Source organism: Bacillus rossius, chromosome 1 (assembly GCF_032445375.1).
Source record: "Bacillus rossius redtenbacheri isolate Brsri chromosome 1, Brsri_v3, whole genome shotgun sequence".
NCBI lineage: Eukaryota > Metazoa > Arthropoda > Insecta > Phasmatodea > Bacillidae > Bacillus > Bacillus rossius.
Window position 1 is genome coordinate 254,259,426 of NC_086330.1, and position 17,351 is coordinate 254,276,776.

The window sequence follows — 17,351 nt, forward strand, 5'->3', positions numbered from 1 at the left end:
CAACTCTGGCACTATTCAATACATAATAGTTATGGAAAAAAAACCCAGAAAACTAATCGTAAACGGGCCTGATCAGACACCCCGCTAGTGAGCAGAGGTTGGCTGCATTTGAAGTTCTACAAATAACTGTAAGCATAACATATACAAATTTCTAAGAAGTACGCTATAATAATTAAGTCAAATATTACAGAAAAAAAAGAGAAAAATAAAAATACAACATACATAACGTTTATTCCAGCTTGTTTAGAAACAGTAAAGAGTGACTATAGCGCTGTCCTGAAATGAATCATTGTTTGAGCAAAACCATAGGTCACAATACATAATAATGATGTGTTAACAAAAAGAGCGGTATACCCATAATTACACGGTATAATAGAGTAACAATATCTCTTTTTGTAGCTGGATACATATTTTTCTGGAATACCGTAGGGAGTATTCAGAATATTACAGGGCATGCTTTTTGAAAACCACTGCTATAAAGCACAGCTCATGAGGGTCTGCATGAATACTGCAAGCCTGCACACAAGAGTGCGTCGGACGCCACACCGCCTACAACCCTCCGGCCACCGTCGCAGTCACATCAAGCAGTTCTGGGAGGGCTGCACATACAACATGGTAACATTATCTCACTGGCAACCAGACAGCACTAGCTCCCGAGCAGGGGAGGAGTTGCCCATCACTGCTTGTAGTTGGAGGTGTAATACTCCTCCTCAAGGTCGTAGAGATCAGCCGCCATGTCGTCCCGCAAGCTCATCAGCTTCTGATCACACTCCACCTGTTTGGTGCGGAACAGCTTCGAGTTCTGCGTGATGGCCTCGTTCACGGACGGGAAGTCGTTCAGGATCAGGTACTGCTTGATGTCCGACACCAACTTCATCAGCGACTCGCCGGCCCTCACCTGCCGCACCCACACGTTCACTTTGACACATTTCAATAGCAACTGCTTCACTCACTAAAACTAAATACATAAGCTACACAAGAACTAAGGTTGTGAATTATGACTCCAAAATAAAATGTGAAGTTATACTCAATCTACATACTAATTATTTTACATAATTTCATCCTGAATTTATTCATAATGATCATGATTCAACATTTACCACGAAAATATCACATGTTTGTAGTATCAATAAAGTTTATAATATCTCGTAATGAAATGTTTCATAAAAAGAGGAATCAACTTATGATAAAGAGCACAGGGTAGTTAATGCATTTTTAATAAGAAAAAAAATAGCTGTTTCATGCTGCACTTTTGCACCTTAACGAGACTTTGAATAATAGCATTTGTAAATTAGCAAAAATTACTATCCTCAAATGTAAGATTTGTTTGACAATATATTTATAAGATAACTATCCTGGATATAGATGCTAAATATACACTCAGCAGGGAAAAAAACAGGACACTAATTTTTACCCATAATTTATTCTAGTAAGATTTTTTTTAATTTGTGGTAAAAATTAGTTTCTTTATGGGTTATTTTAAAAACGTATGTACCACAAATAATTATTTTTATTAATAATACTATATGAATAAATTTTAAAATAAAATAATTAATACTTCATTAAAACATATAATTCTTCTTTTAATACTTTGTAATTTATTTGTATAGTAAAAATTAATCAAAATTATTTATGTGGCTTACTTTGTATATTCTATTATATAACCTATAATATATTATATAATCTGTGTATAATCTATAAACAAAATAATTCTTACTACAAATTTAACAAATAATTATATTTATTAGAATTATAGGAAAAATCAGTAGGTATGTCTGTTTTTTTTTTTTGCTGCTGTATTTATTATTCTGTAAAAAGTTGTTAATCCAATAATATTTTTATTTGTTGTGTTTTTTTAGATTGCATTCACTTTATGAAATGTTACTGTAATTAATAACAAAACAAGCTTAAAATTGCTAATTCTAATTAGAAAGCAAAATTTTGCCCTTAGTTTTTTCCAAACGGTTTTAAGATTAGAAAATTGATGTATCTTCCTCAATTTTTCTGTGAAACAAACTTTTGTAGTTTTAGATTTCTTTTGCAAAATTAATTACATATAATTATATAAATACATGACAACAGGCTAACTCAATTAAAGTAGCAGAGTTGTACAGACCTAGTACAAAAATAGAAAAATATAAGTCCTTGCATAATGTAAGGAACACTTATACAATTATATCATAATCTTTAAGTATTAATAGAAGCTGTAACCCATTCACTACAAATGCCATTTTGGAGTCTGTGGGTCCATCTTAAGGCAAGCTGCATGTGAATCTACACAGTCACTGTTCGGGAAATAAGTATTCTTACAGTCATAACCATAGCAAAATTAAGTGTTTGAAAAGGGATGAGCCACATGCCAACAGCCTGTTTAACCTGAACTGTTAAGAGACGGAGCCAACATCAGGAATGGTGGAGGGTCGAGTCGACAAAAGGGTCTGGGCGCAGCGTTTTTCAGGAGCGCTTCGAGGGTTCTCAGACTTGCAGCTGGTCTAGAGACAGTTGCATTCCCCTCCCTTCCCTTCCCTGTTAACTTCTCGCTCCTCCAGGTGCGTGGGCCCAAGTGGTCTCGAGAATTAAGTACTTCATAATCTTAGGTGCAAAGGTATAGTTAGCAGCATGTGTTGATAGTCCTTTCGCATCAACTAATTTAGTTTCTTGAGGCAAACGTGCACTTGGATGCGAGGATGGTGTGTAATGTAAGTTAAGTGGGGTTTGGCCTCGCTATCTTGAATTGTTACATATTTTTTGCTATGTATATTTCTAATTTTGAACTATTTATCCCAATTTTTTGGCATGTCGGCCATAAATCATATCTCCCAGATGTTCTGTTCCTAGATGCAACCATATATTTACTAACAATCTCTAGACTGTAAGTGTTGTGAGGAAACAACTTATTATTTCACGTGGGCGACTACAGCTGTCATAATATTCGCATTGACTTCAGAAAGTAGCTAAAGCTAAGTACCTAAGTCCTATGCCATGTCAACCCAAAAAAGAAATTTGCACAGAAGCTTTAAGGAAGCAGTATCAAAATAATGTTTTGTAGTAAAAACTAACGATGTTTTCAAAATTTTATTTTAGCTTCGTCAATACCAATTATTTTTTATAATAAAGTTTTTTTTAGTAACAAAATAGTTTACTCACTCACTCTCTCACACACATACACATATATTAGAATGCTCTTATATTAATGTGTCCCATGCCAAGCAGGTTACTTGCATGCTTGCTTCGTGATGGTTAAATTGAATGTCTTGTTGCATTAGCTCTTTGCAATGACAGATTAGGTCACTAATTACAAATTTTTAATGTGATATTTAAGTGTTAATATTTACTGGAGACCTGTCTTGGAGAGCTTTAAGCAACAATAAACCATGAGGTCAGTCTATCAGTCAAATGCACAAGATTACATGTTTGTCAGTTTCTTTTTATATAGCTGGCATAAAGATTTGTCATTTCTAATAAATATTTATCTCCACATTAGGTGTTCAATTGTTAAGATTTACAATGTAATGAGTTTTTTTAGGCTTTAGGCAGCTTTTTGTGACTCACTGTGAGTTTGTAAAGGTCAAGTCTGATAATTAGTGCAAGTGTTTTCATTGTGTTGAATGTTTGATCTAAATGAGAGCATCTCTCTCTCTCTCTCTCTCTCTCTCTATAAATTAATTTTACAAGATATTAACTATGATCTTATAGTTGCTAAGCAAGTGCTAGTTAATGGATGTCAACTGACAATATTTTTCATGTTTTAGTTTTTAACAAGTTAGAGCAATGAGCTCTTGTATGAAAAGTCACATAGTTACAGTGGCGAGGCGTGAGGTTTACATGAGGGGAAGCAACAACTCCGTTCACATCAAAACATGATTGGGGGGGGGGGGGGGGGGAGGGGGGGGCCTTCCCCCGGGAAAATATGGATTTCAAGGTACAAAATGGTGCTATTTAAGTAGTTTTCTTAACTGAACATTGACTATTCCACAGGTAGAAAAATTGACATTTTTTTTTTTAGAAAAAATTATTTTTAAAAATTAATGTTTGACTTGCATTATTCTGATAGTAAAATACCTACTCTACATTACTTATATACTAAGTGGGAATGTAGTATCATCAATATCTGGTACAAAATATATAAACATACAACACATGGCAAAGTAAGTACTTAAAATAAAGAGAAGAACCTCATAAAAATGTACTAGAATAGTAAAAATTAAATCTTGGTATTTTTCGTACCAACACAAAAGAAATTATCTTCATACGTGATCATAAACTCTGTTAACTGGTACGTGTAACAAGAAACTGGCACGTCAATCATTCCTGAAACGCCACAATTTTTTTTCCTAGCCTAAATTATTCTAAGTGTGTAAGGGGAGGGTCCAGGTTAGGGGAGGACCTAAGTGTGTCTCAGGCCAAAGCCTATACACTCTACCATGCGGGTTTTTAACCATGCAGGACAAGGGCGCGTGCATCGTGTGCTATTGGGGTTTACTGGCCAGCCATGGCTGCGATTGGCGCCATGACTGACGCCCCATTGGTCGCCTAGCTTAAAACCTAGCTAATGTGACCCAGGTAAAACCTGGATAGACACAGGGAAAACCCTGGGCCGGGTCATGCGTGGATCAATTAACATGCATTAAGCAAGCAGGTAACTACTGGACAAGAGGGCAGAAGGGTCCAGGTAAGAAGAGTTGGAGGGGCTGAAAAATCAACCATGCTGGAGTTGGGTGATTGGGCCTTGCGGCCCGCATTTAAATGTTGGGTACTCCTGGGTTATTATCAACCAGGGGCGCATGCGCCCCCAGGGGCGGGCGACTTCACTCGTCAGCCCAGCCCAGCTGCCCAGGCAGCCACAGTTAAACCAGATGTGGGCAGACGAGCCAGTAAACCAGCTCGAACTGCGGGCGTACGGGGCGAAAGGCAGCCTGTCATTGCGCTATCTTCATCTTCCTTCTTCCAGTCAACAGCCAACAACCTTTCAAGCCAGGGTGGGGGTAAGTCGTTCAGGCGAATTAAGTATCTTGCGAGTCGGACCCTCTTGTCCTCCAAAATCCCGGGACGGTTGAAGGTCGCGCCGCCCAGGCTACAACTGGCTCCAACAGGGCCCCAACTTAAAGGCGCCGCCATCTCTTCCTTCAGAGTTACGATGCTGTTCAGTTCCGTTGCGCGCGCGGCAGTTCACAGCTTCGCAATTTCCAGCCCGCAGTTCGTCTACACTTCGCATCTAGGGCACATCGAGCTCCCCTGCGGTGCTTTCGCCGACGGAACTGCTTTCTGCCACGCGCAGAGCTGCATTCAGGCTACCTTTCACCCCGATAGCCGTAATAACGACTCCACAGGCCGGCCATTGGTCCGCGGACTGCTATTGGTTATTCACAGTCACCCCAGCGAGATTGCAACTCTCGAGCTGGGATCCCGTATCCGCCAACCGCGGGACGCGTACGCCCACAAATCCCCCACGCACTGCCAGCCAACAGCCCGCGGGAGAGATGCGCGCTCCCCGAGAGACGACCGCCGACTAGAGGTTGGTTGAAAAGTATCAACCTGATACTTTGACACTGATACGTGCCTGTATCAGGAACGGCAAACGAGTACACTTGAAAAGTATCAAGTACTTTAGAATCAGTTCAGAATTCGCCTGGAATAACACCACGGCCAATGTGCGCAGAACCCGATCGCAGATGACGGTCACTTGGGCGGAGCTTGTGAAAGGGGAGGGAGCAGGAACAACGAATAAGGGATAAAGAAGGGAAATAATGTAGGGGAGGAAGCGCAGGGGAAGGCGTTGAAGGAGAGGCGCAAAGTGAAATTGTTACGAGTCGTTTGGTTATTGTCCCACATCAAAGTACGCTCAGTGCGCAGTGCATGCACAACTCGTTCAATAATAAAACTAATGAAATTTTTATATTAAAAAGTAGATTAATACAAGATATAATATTTATATTTGTGCACCTAACAGCTATAAAAATGCAAATAAATTCTCAGTTGACACTAATAACAGATGTAATCAACATTAGGACTCTTTTTTCCGAAAACAATTAGTAACTAGTGTTTTCATACATTAAAAGATTACGGATTTATCAAAAATTAAAAATAAAAAAAAAACAGATACGTACATTAGTGAGCATACTATATCAATGTTTAAGTTTCAAATGTTTCTTCAGATTAGTCGATGATGATTTATAACTCAGTTTTTGTTTACACAAATTACAATTAGCAAACTCATTATTTTCTGTAAAAAAATTCCACACAAATGAAGTCTTTTTCCTGCACTTATCCATTCCTTATTTCACTATAAAGATACATACTACAAAGCATGACAGCCCGCAACAATGTACATGGTGGTAATTAATACACGGCCAGGACGAACTGCAGTGAATGTTGAACTGATTGATACTGGCTGTATCAGGCGGGCATGAGAGTAACAGAGGTAGAGAATTACCGGGCGTGATAAATAATGTATCAGAGACACAGATACCTTTTTACGCTGGTGATGACGGCACGGAGGATGTGTACCCTGTAACGAGAATGCTGATACCTTGTTGCTTCCTGGGACCGCTACTGCTCTGATACAAAAGTATCAGATACTTGTAACTAGGTACATTACTGTATCAGTTTCAGGTTGGAACAGATACCAAAAATTGCTGTAACAACCCACCTCTACCGCCGACTGAAACGCGACCTCGCCACCTGCCCTGCCAAACTGTGGCGGACATAGCCGAAGCAGTCGGCGGAAGAATTCCACCGTCTGCTTCGGCCATGTTCGCTTCAGTTCGGCAAGAAAGCGCTACCTTCGTAGCTTCTACCACGTGCTTTTACAGCCAATCCCCTCCCTGAACCTTTGTACCATGCCACCCCCCCTTCCGAAAGGAAACTACTGCGGCAGCCTTCCTGCTGAAAGCGGTCCTACCAGCGCTTCTAAACCTAGCAACGCTTCTAAAACAGCATGTTTTGTGTGTCAACGAGTTCTTTTCTTATAGCGCACAGCGCACAGTACTGGGTCCCAAGAAGATAGTGTAAAAAATACATACACCTAACGGCACGAGCCAAAGTAAAATACTATTCTGAATAAAATATTTATTTAAAAAATACAATGTCTGGAAACTGCCTGGGCAAGCACTGCTTGCCTTGCTTGCCCTGACGAGACGCCACTGCATAGTTATATTTCTGGTGCTAAGAATTATTCTGCATTAAACAGGTTTACATGTCATATGACATTTATTTGTATTTTCATTGTGTTAAGCTACATTTTCTGTTTGCTTAATGATGATACGGTTAATAAATCTTGTAGTGATAAATGCTAATTTTTTATTACCAACATCTCAAACATCTTGTACAGAGGAAGAGCTATACAGACAAACCACTTTTTATTTTGCTACTTTACAGAGTGATATTGTTGAAGGATTTGTTTTCAGAGTTTAACACCAGTTCAACCTATCACAATAAAACTTAAAATATTTCCCCTTACATCAAATTATACATCAAAAAACATACATTAGTTTATATTTTTGACGTGACGTCTAATAAATCGATGAACGCCGGCTGCACGCACGAAAAAGTGTCCCACTACGGATGTATCCTGTTTGCTCATTGTACGCATGCGTGGCATCTCTCTTCCAATTGATTGGAACCACCATCAATTTGACTTTTCAATAGTATTTTCATTGTTTGAATTATTAATATTATGTAATTTAACGATCGTCCACCGATTTTCAGCACAATTGGTACGGTTATTTAAAAGTAATGTTGAATATTCACCCGGGATCTTTTGCACAATATTTTAAAAAATATTGTAACACATTATAAATAAGTTTGGTGTATTTGGGATGCGTATTTGTTATAAAATCGTGTTATAAAAACGAAATAATATTATTCCCCTACCGTGAACAAAATTTTTATAAATATGTATATAACATCTGAAACTATTACTTTTCAAGTATGTCCTCGTGGCTGTGCGGTTAGCATAGCTAACTTCCGATCCAAAGGCTGTCGGTTTGAATGCCGGCAGCTGCGAAATTTTTTTTTTTGTACTTGTAAAAATAAATACGGCACACGCAACATTTCAAAAGTAATAAATATATTTGAATTAATGAATGCAAATAAAAGTAAATTTATTAATTAAATTGTACATTTCATTTCACACCTTTGTATACATACAAAATAGTGATAATTCAATAAAAATGATTCAATTTTATTCATAAAAGTATGCAGAGGTAGATTTTATCATACATGCAGAGGTAGATTTTATCATACAAAAGATAGAAAAATTAAAAAAAAAAAATTTCTTCCTCAAAGAATATAATATTTTTAATGCCTAAATGGTTTGGTTGCAAAAACCTATTACGGCTCAGTCTCAGGCCGAATATGATATTTCCTTTTCTTCTGGATCAATCATTTCATCAATGTTTTGTTATGACGTTGTCACGTTAAACTATCGTCCGTAAACCGACTTTACAGACAACCAATTTTTTTTATCATAAATTATATCACAGATCTTAACATTAATTATATAATTCAGATAGACAGGGCCAAGTTGGTCAAGTGGTCACAAAAACCGCTTCCCTCCAAGACAATCCAGGTTAAATTACAGATGATGTCAAACCCAGATTTTTCGTAAGTGTATGAATTGAGGAATAGGCTGTGTCTCATCAACATTGGGCTATTAGAGACAAAAACTGTGGAAATATTACAAAATGTAACAAAAAAAGAAGACAACATTATGGCTCCATGAGTCCATGTGAAAATGAAAGCATAAACACAAAATTTTACTTCAATCATAGGGTGGCTTAGGTTACGAAAAGAAGAAATATCAAGGTAAAAATTTACATGTGAATAAAAATAAATGCAAATAAAATCATAGTAATGAATGGTCATGGTGACGTATTGCGGGTAGAATATGTCTGAAAAATATTATGATTCGTTAATTAAAACATACTAGCAAATGGTTATAAGCTATAAAAAGACTAATAAAAAGCACCATAGGATTTATAAACCCACTGTGGTAGCAAATTAGTGTAACATAAAAACACATTTAGGATTAAAATTCCCCCTAATGAAATCGAACTGTATGTTGCTGCAAAAATCCTAAACCATATCAAATATTAGTAATGGCATTCCTTATATCCTTATATATGTGTGTGTGTGTGTATATATATATACACACACACACACATACACAGCTAAAACAAAAACTTTCCAAGTGGGCATCCTAAAAAATTAACATTAAACCACCAGTGCACTTAATTAAAATTAATGCCCCTATGTAATGAAACTTTAGCACCAAATAATACTAAAAATATGCCCAAAATTTCATAAGTTTCTACATAAATAACATACTATTACCAAAAAATTGTGCCTCTTCTATAATTACACTCTAGGCACTGATAAAATTACAAGTGCCTAAAAAGACCAACAGCTTGGTATAACAAACACTAACCTCATGATTATTTAGTTATTATTTATCATGGTAAACGTTTTGTATGGCGTATCCAAGTTTATCCCTTGACCCTAATGGCATGATCCTGAATACATTGATCCTGGTACATAATGCTTGCTGTTTTGATTTAGTACATCAAAAGATCCTGAATATAACAAAAATTGTGATGTAACAATGAAATATGATAGCATTATCAAATCAAAAATCGGAAAATGATTTTTTTTCTCTTCCTAGCATTGTTTGTATTGTAATATTTTTGTTATGTCCAGAATCTTTGGACAGACTAAATAAAAACAGCAAGCATAATGTACCACAGGATCAATCATACAGGATCATGCCATCAGGGTCAAGGGATAAACTTGGATACAAGGTACCGATTTATTACCATTTATTGCTACTAATCTTCCATGATCCATCTATGCAAAGTTAATTACTATTGCTAATAAAATAAATCAAAGCATAATTAAACCAATATCCAAACAAAGTTCAAGTCTCTTGATTGGCTGTTAAGTCAAATGCTTTAGCATCCAGTTTGCATGATGAATGTCTAAGCAGATGAAATTTATTAATACACACTAACCTAAAATGTGTGTGAATAGAAAAACTTAATGAAACAATTCCAGTTAAAACACATGTATAATTTAAGCAATGCTTAAATTAATCAAATAAAATGCCTTAATACAAAGAAACCATTTGCATCTCATGCAAAGAAATTGGTGTCGTTTCCTAACACAAATGATGTCAGCACAAATAACTTAGTGTTCATACTGCTGACTTTTAAAATGGCTTCAAAATTCACACCTACACCAAATATGTAGGACCTAAAGAAAATAAATGTATATTTCCTTGTCTCTTACAGTCTTTACAGCCATTGTGCAACAAAACAAAAAAATGTGTGACACTATAAAATGGACAAAACATAGCATATGTACTTGGTTGTTTAGGCTGTTTAAGTAAAATTAAGTCCAGTCACATAGTTAATTAAAAAGACAACATATTAGATAGAAAATAAATTACTTGAAGGGACTGTTGAATCAATTTCATAATGGGCTAACAAATGTTCTGCAAAGTCACAGAAGGCTGCCGTACTTTAAAGACGTTTTCTTGCGGCATGCACAAAAATAAGAAATGTTTAGAAAGTAGCGATGCTTGAAGTAAAAGCTTGTTTTCCAGCTGCAATAGCTGCATAGTCATGCTGCATGTATGCCCTGTCTCCCAGACAACATAGTTGAATCCTTCATTCTGGTTCAGCTTGTCATTAAACCAGCTGGCCGGTCAGTCGCCCAACATCAGATCTCTCTTCGACGGTTGCCAAACTGGGACTATCTCTTCATCAACGAAGCATACTGCGCGAAGACAGATTTTGCACTGGCACAGCAGATTGTTGTCATACACTTTAGACAAGAAAATTGCTTACCTATTGCATTCTAAGCAGGTTTTAACTCTTCACGGCAGATTGTCGTAGCACTCTTAAGACAAGCACATTACCTACGTCTTGAACTCTGGGCAATTCCTCACTCCTCATGGCAGGTCATCTCTCAATATGGCATACTGTGAGCCTGTTAGCACCTTTCCATCTATGGCTGTTTCACAAGTGCTGTGTTCTGAATTGTATTCTACTATTGGTTGGTTCTCGTGTATAAGGTATTATATTAGGTACTATAAGGTACTATCTAAGGTATTTTATTTATTAATATGCAGCGGTCAGCTTATACTGTCCGCGCATGTTGGCTTTCCCTCCCCCTCCCTTCCCCTCGTCGATAGGTCTCCTTGTTCCTCCCTCCTTCCCCTTTTGCCCTCCCTCACCGCTTCTGAGCTTCCTGCGACGTTTTTGCGACTGGACTGGGCAGTCCTCTTCGGGCTCGGCAGGGTGGCGGATCTCGCATGCAGGTATGGTTGGCGTTAGATTGTTGGAGCGCGGTGACCATTCCGTTAGGCAGTGTTAGCAACGTAGCTTCTTTCCTCTCCTTCTTGGTCAAATTTTTCTTTCGGCATGTCACTTCTAAATTTTGTTTCGGGTAACCGTTCGTATGTCTTTGCTCTGTGCCAACCATGCCAGTTTATATCTGTGCCTTGTACATTTTCTTTTTTGTGTCTGTGGCTTGCCGCGTTTGACTTATGTACCCCCCTATTATTATTATTTTTTTTTACTGTGCTTGCCGTTTTCGATTCCTTTATGAGGTTTTGCCAGGCCCGCTGATGACGGCCGGTCGAGGTTCGAGGTCTAGTTTTTGTTCTGTGGTATTCTCGTCGCGCAGGCTGGTCGTTCCCTATTTTAAGATAAGCACTAGTAGACACGGGTGTTTAACTAGGTCCTCGCGCGTGTATGTGCGGTGTTCATTCTTGAGTTAGTCTAAGTGTTTGCTGTTTTAGTTTATTTTTTTCATGCGCCCTAAGTACGGTTTGCTACGAGTAACTGGCTTATGTTATGAATCGCTACGCGAATTCTTCGCCTTTCTTTGTAAGGGCCCCTTTTGCCTGACCTGATACTTCATCATTACGAGTGTCGTTTGACTCTGCGTGTGCACACGAGTTTGTAGCGCCCTTTTTTGTGTGCCACCCTTAATTGTACGGGTGCCTATATGACTGTATTTGGGTAGTGATCTTATGAAACTCGTTATTGTATGTTCAAATTCGTGTTAATAAATTGATAAAATGAAGAAATTTATCTCCTGCTTGAGGGCTTGGGACTCGTCTTATTATTGAGCTACGCCTTTCTTGAAGGTTTTAGTGACTTTGAGCCTTTCTGTTTGAGTGGTATGTATATTTATATGCTCTTGGTATTGTCGATGACTGCATATACTGTCAATTCTCATTAGGGTAACTTGTAATTTGTTGAGGACAGACCTCCAGTAATGTTGACGCAACTGGTTTACCCGTTTAGTACGACTTGTTTGTAAACGGCCATTTGGGCTGTGGGACCTTTTGTAATATTGTGGATATTTGCTTGTTCTTTTGTCTACCTTGTATGCGGGTTTATTCTCCTTACGGGGTTTGAGGCCGTGTCCTCTCTCCCATTGTATCATTTTGTTATGATTATTTGTTTGCAAATAAAGGGCTATTGAAATGAATCTTTTGGGTGTCTCTCATGTTTTTGCTCACTTCACCCTAGCTCTGCTTTCGTCCCTAACTGAAGGGATGCACTCTAGTTTGGTATTCCCTGCGGCTCGAGGGATCTTTTTGTGAATTGCCCAGAGCACTGAGGTAGCACGCTGCGGTGGGGGCTTTTCCCTTCCCGTTAGCCTGATAATATATTCTGCTTGCTTCTTCTTTGTCTTACAATATGCTTACATTAACACCTTAATATATTTTTAAAAAAATGAATTAAAACAATTTACACACAAAAATGAAAATAAATACTTACAATATTAGCAGCCCGAACGTGCATTTCAAATGTATCCAGCTCACTCTGGGACATCTTTGACAGTTGTGTCTCACTGTCTGCTTTGGCTAGCTTCACTATTTCTGGGTAAAAACAAGGACAAACAAAATTGTGATGGGTTAAAAAACTTTAATAAATAGACTATAAACTATAGTCTAGACATGCATTATGTACAGCAATTTTTTTAATATTTGTGAAATATTGGAAAGGGTATTATTTTTGAGTTCTTGTTATTATTCTGTATAATTCTGTAAAAGGGCATCGCGAAAACTGTAACAGTTCATTACCTGAAAAAACGTATTATTTTCTAGTAGGTAGCATTTGTAATGTACTTTTAGATTAATTTGTTCAATGCAGTGTTTGATACTTGTAATATTATTATTTGAGTTGGAAGCATTTGTGCCAAATGTGGGATAAGCAGTTGTTTCGACTATATTAAAGACTTTAAATATGATGTTTTTGCATGTCAAGTTGATCACAGCATAAGTGAAAGGTTGGTTAGTTTACAAAGTAACATTTAAATTACTATTGAAAAAATAAATAGAATAATTATTAAATATTGTAGATGTATAATTTATTTATGAAAATTGAATAATTTGAAAGAGCTACGAAGTTTGGATTTATTCAGACTGTTGGGTCTTCTGACTGCATACCAATTATTATCTTTCCATTTGTGATTTTTTTGAATCGTAAAATGGAACAATCTGGTCATACGTAATTTAATATGTTCTGTTGGCATGAGCGGTGATAGGTCACTGTGAGCAGGGATTGTAAAGTGATCACTGCAGGTTTTTCAGTTGGTACTGTAATTTCTCCTGGAGTTGAATGGTTCGGGTGTTGTGTATTGGCTATGTAGCTGTGTTGCTTGGATGTCTGTGACTTTGTAAAATTCATTGATGATTGGCATTTGTTTGAGTTTTTCATGGATCATGGGTTAAGTCATCAGGCGTAATGTGAAAAATGTAGGGGCAGTTATTTAGTTGGCCAAGGATAGCAAATTATTTTTGTCAATGGACATCTGCAATCCGTGTTTGGAAGAGTACTGAAAGGTGAATGTGTAATTTCAAGAAATCTATTAAGAATAGCACGTGGTTTTCGAAAAGCAAACATACGGCTGACTCTGTTCGTAAGATTACATCTTTCTTTTTAAATCATGCTACACCCATGTCACATTACTTCTAAAACTGTCACAGATTGGGTGATGTTCTGTAGAGGTGATGGTTGAATGGAGTAGGTCAATTGGGTGGGCAGTGTTGTATATTTGGGATTGATGAGGCCAATTTAAGTCAAAGTAATCATAATAAACAATGAGTGGCCCATTAGCAGTGGGGTATCTGCAGAATATTGAAATGGAAAACCAATTAGAGTGAAAAAACAGGCAATAACATACTGGCATTAAAAGTCCCTGTATATTTTCTAAAACACCCTCCGCTAAGCTATAATCCTTAGGATCTCTGGAGAACCACAGGATCAAGTGGCAGCTATTATCAAGTAATCATGATCAGGGATATCTTTCATGAAAAAGTTCGGCTATGCTATAAAAGCACAATATGAATTAAAGACACTATATTTACATTACAGGTAATACAAAAATTTAACACCAAACATTAACCATAAAATACTCTTTTTCATAACTGACCACCTTAACCTAGCCTCTACTTGAAATACTTATTACAGGGGAACCCGGGTCAAGTTCATTTTACAATACCGGATTCTTATTGGTTGGAAATAAAGTATGAAATGTATGACATCATGGAAGTTGACCTGAATTGCAGAACGAAGGAAAATATACCTAGTATGTATATAAAATTGGCAACAGCAAAAGACAAAATAGCACAGTGAAAAATTAAAAAGAAAAAAAGAATGTTATGGGTTTTTGGTGAGAGAGAATGTAGAAGCAATAGTTTTTGCATATTTCAATAAGGTAAATTATATGTTTAGGTTATTGTAAAGTAGATTTAAATTCTACCAGGTCTAGGTTGTTTAATGATACCGGTATTTTATTTGGTGAAACTGAGACATGTTGCCATGATATTCACAACAGTCCATTACAAGGCCGCATTTGTGCATGTTTGGTATAAATAGGTATTACAAATATGTTAAATCATGAGAATGGTTGCGGATGGTTAGTTAGGTTGGTATAGCTACATTAAAAATAATGTAATATGTATTTTAATGACAACATAATGTAGCAAACAGTTCACACAGACCATTTCAAGGCCCAAATAGTTCCGAAGTTCATCAAAGGTTACCCAAGTTCGCTGCTCGCACGAGCAAAACTCAGCAGCACATATTACAGGATAAATACTTGCATGAAAGATGTCCACATCGTCCATTTTTCATAGACTTATATGAAGGAGAAATTAGAGAATAGTCGAGCTATATCAAAAATACTTTTAAAAAGTGTGGACTGTTGATTAGGTTAGTATAACTACATTAAAAACGTGTAATTGTGTGAACTGTTGGTTACGTCAGGATAGCTACATCGTAAATTGGTTATTCTAAGCAACTATTAAAACTATTTGAAAGTATTTTTAATGTAACTAACCTTACCTAATTGACCATTCTGAATATTTGACATAAGTTTTCCAAAACATAAACACAAAGACAAATGGGAAAGTAAAAAAAATTGTAGTGGCTTGGCTGTGTCAATGCACAGGTATTGTAATGTAACCTACAAAAGGTGTTTTTTTACACACCAGTAGGAATTTAGAAACACTGTTTTCAAGGTAAAAAGAGAAACATATTTAGTGTTCAAAAAAGAATTTTTTTCCGAATTTTGTTTTTTATTTAGGGAAAAGCCAAGACGCGAGAATTTTACTGATGTTTTCTAATCAATAGGGCACCCTGTTATATTTCACGATACCGTAGTTAGTTGTAACATCTACAGTCATCATTTCTGTGATAATGAAATAACAGTACCTACCGCAAAATAGAATAGACTAGAGTGGGGAGGGGTGGGTTTATAGTCTAGTTAGCGATACCAAATAAGTATAATATTCAAAAAATGAAATAAGTGAGGAATAGTGTGTTTATAGTTACCCACCCAAACCCCCATATTCACGTGTTTGTCCCATAAGAATGTAGGAGTGGTAACGACGTAAGCAAAGCTATCTTGGTGGTCATTAATATTGTTGTGGAATCGAGATCTAGACTACCCCAGAGAACCATTGTTCAAATGCAATATATATGACCTGTTTGTATGTTATTAAATGCATTTAGGAGTTGAACAAATTCATTTTGCTGAAAAGTGGTATAATTCAACATATATCTAACCACCCGTTAAAATGGTAAATTAGGGATAAAATACTTTAAGTGTTATTGCGCTCTTTTAGGAAATTATTCATGCGAGGAATTTGGAGGAAAAGTAAAGATTTAATAATTTTAAGGGCCGGTTTTATGACACCCGGCTAAACCTCCGGCTAAAATTTAACCGCAGGCTAGCTCTTATTTCGGTTTTATGACTTAACGTCTACCTTCCAGTTAAAGTCCCGGCTAACCTAGCGGGTGGATGAACCAGCCGCTAGCTGCTTAACCGGAGGCTAAGCGACAGAAAATAAAATGGCGATGTATCAGGCGAGGTTAGTTGTTGATAGTGCTGATGACTATTTGAGGAATTCTATTGAATATTTGCAGGATGCGATGAAATAATTTATTACTAAATATAAAATGCTTCGCCGTATTCGTTAAAGTTTTATTAAAAATTACATGAAAGTGTAGTCACGTTTTTCGATTCTCGTCGAGTCGTATTCGTATATTATTATTCAACTTTAATTGACCACAAAGTACATAAACGTTTGCAATATATATAAACTTAAATGTTCCTGATTAAGAATATGTGTAAATTAATACATTTTAAAATTGCAAAATGAGGTTTATTATTACCTATAAAATGTGTGTTTTCGTGGAAGTTGTATCTGGGTCAATCCATATGAAGTGGTCCAAAAAAAAATTTATTGGAAGCTTCATAAATTTTAAAAAAATTGATATTTTGAGCCTTGTTAACATTATGTATTGACAATTTAAAACTGACACAGTTAATTTTTTATTCTCATTAGTTTGATTATGGCAGCCATTTTTTTGTCATGGGGCGCGACAATTTTTACATTTACAAGGGTTCAGCTACATTGCTATATCTTGGCTCTGGTAGGCCATATCATGATGAAACAAAATCTGAGGGGTTAAGCACATTTTAAGCTACAATTCTGATGACAAACCATTTTTTTAAAATCAATCAATCTTGCCAACTTTAAAGGTTGAACTTGTGCCTTAGAATTGCAAAAATTTGCATTTTCATAAATTTTTTTAAGAGTGAAGGCAGTATATGTTGGGCTTCAAAATATTTACGGATGTGCTTATGTAATAGTAGAGTAAATACAAATTATTTGGAGTGTGAGACTTCAATACTTTTTTTTTTTACAATTTTGTAAAAACCAGTTTTTTCAGATTTTTGCTTACTTTACGGCTTAATATCTCTGGTGGGCAGTTATCTAAAAATCTTAAATTTACACACAATTAAGTACTCCATGGTACATAACTCCT

General features: G+C 36.6%; 1 protein-coding gene across 2 annotated transcripts in view; it reads right to left on the bottom strand.

The window, feature by feature from the left end:
- Nucleotides 1-212: 212 nt before the first annotated feature.
- Nucleotides 213-17,351, bottom strand: part of LOC134527485 (mediator of RNA polymerase II transcription subunit 22) — a 78,171-nt gene continuing 61,032 nt past the window's right edge. For both annotated transcript variants that reach the window (XM_063360201.1, XM_063360200.1), the window contains 2 exons: nucleotides 12,792-12,892; nucleotides 213-898 (listed from right to left, as the gene is read on the bottom strand). In XM_063360201.1, coding sequence (XP_063216271.1) covers nucleotides 677-898; nucleotides 12,792-12,892 — 323 coding nt within the window. In that variant the 3' untranslated portion in view covers nucleotides 213-676. The remainder of the gene's footprint in view (nucleotides 899-12,791; nucleotides 12,893-17,351) is intronic.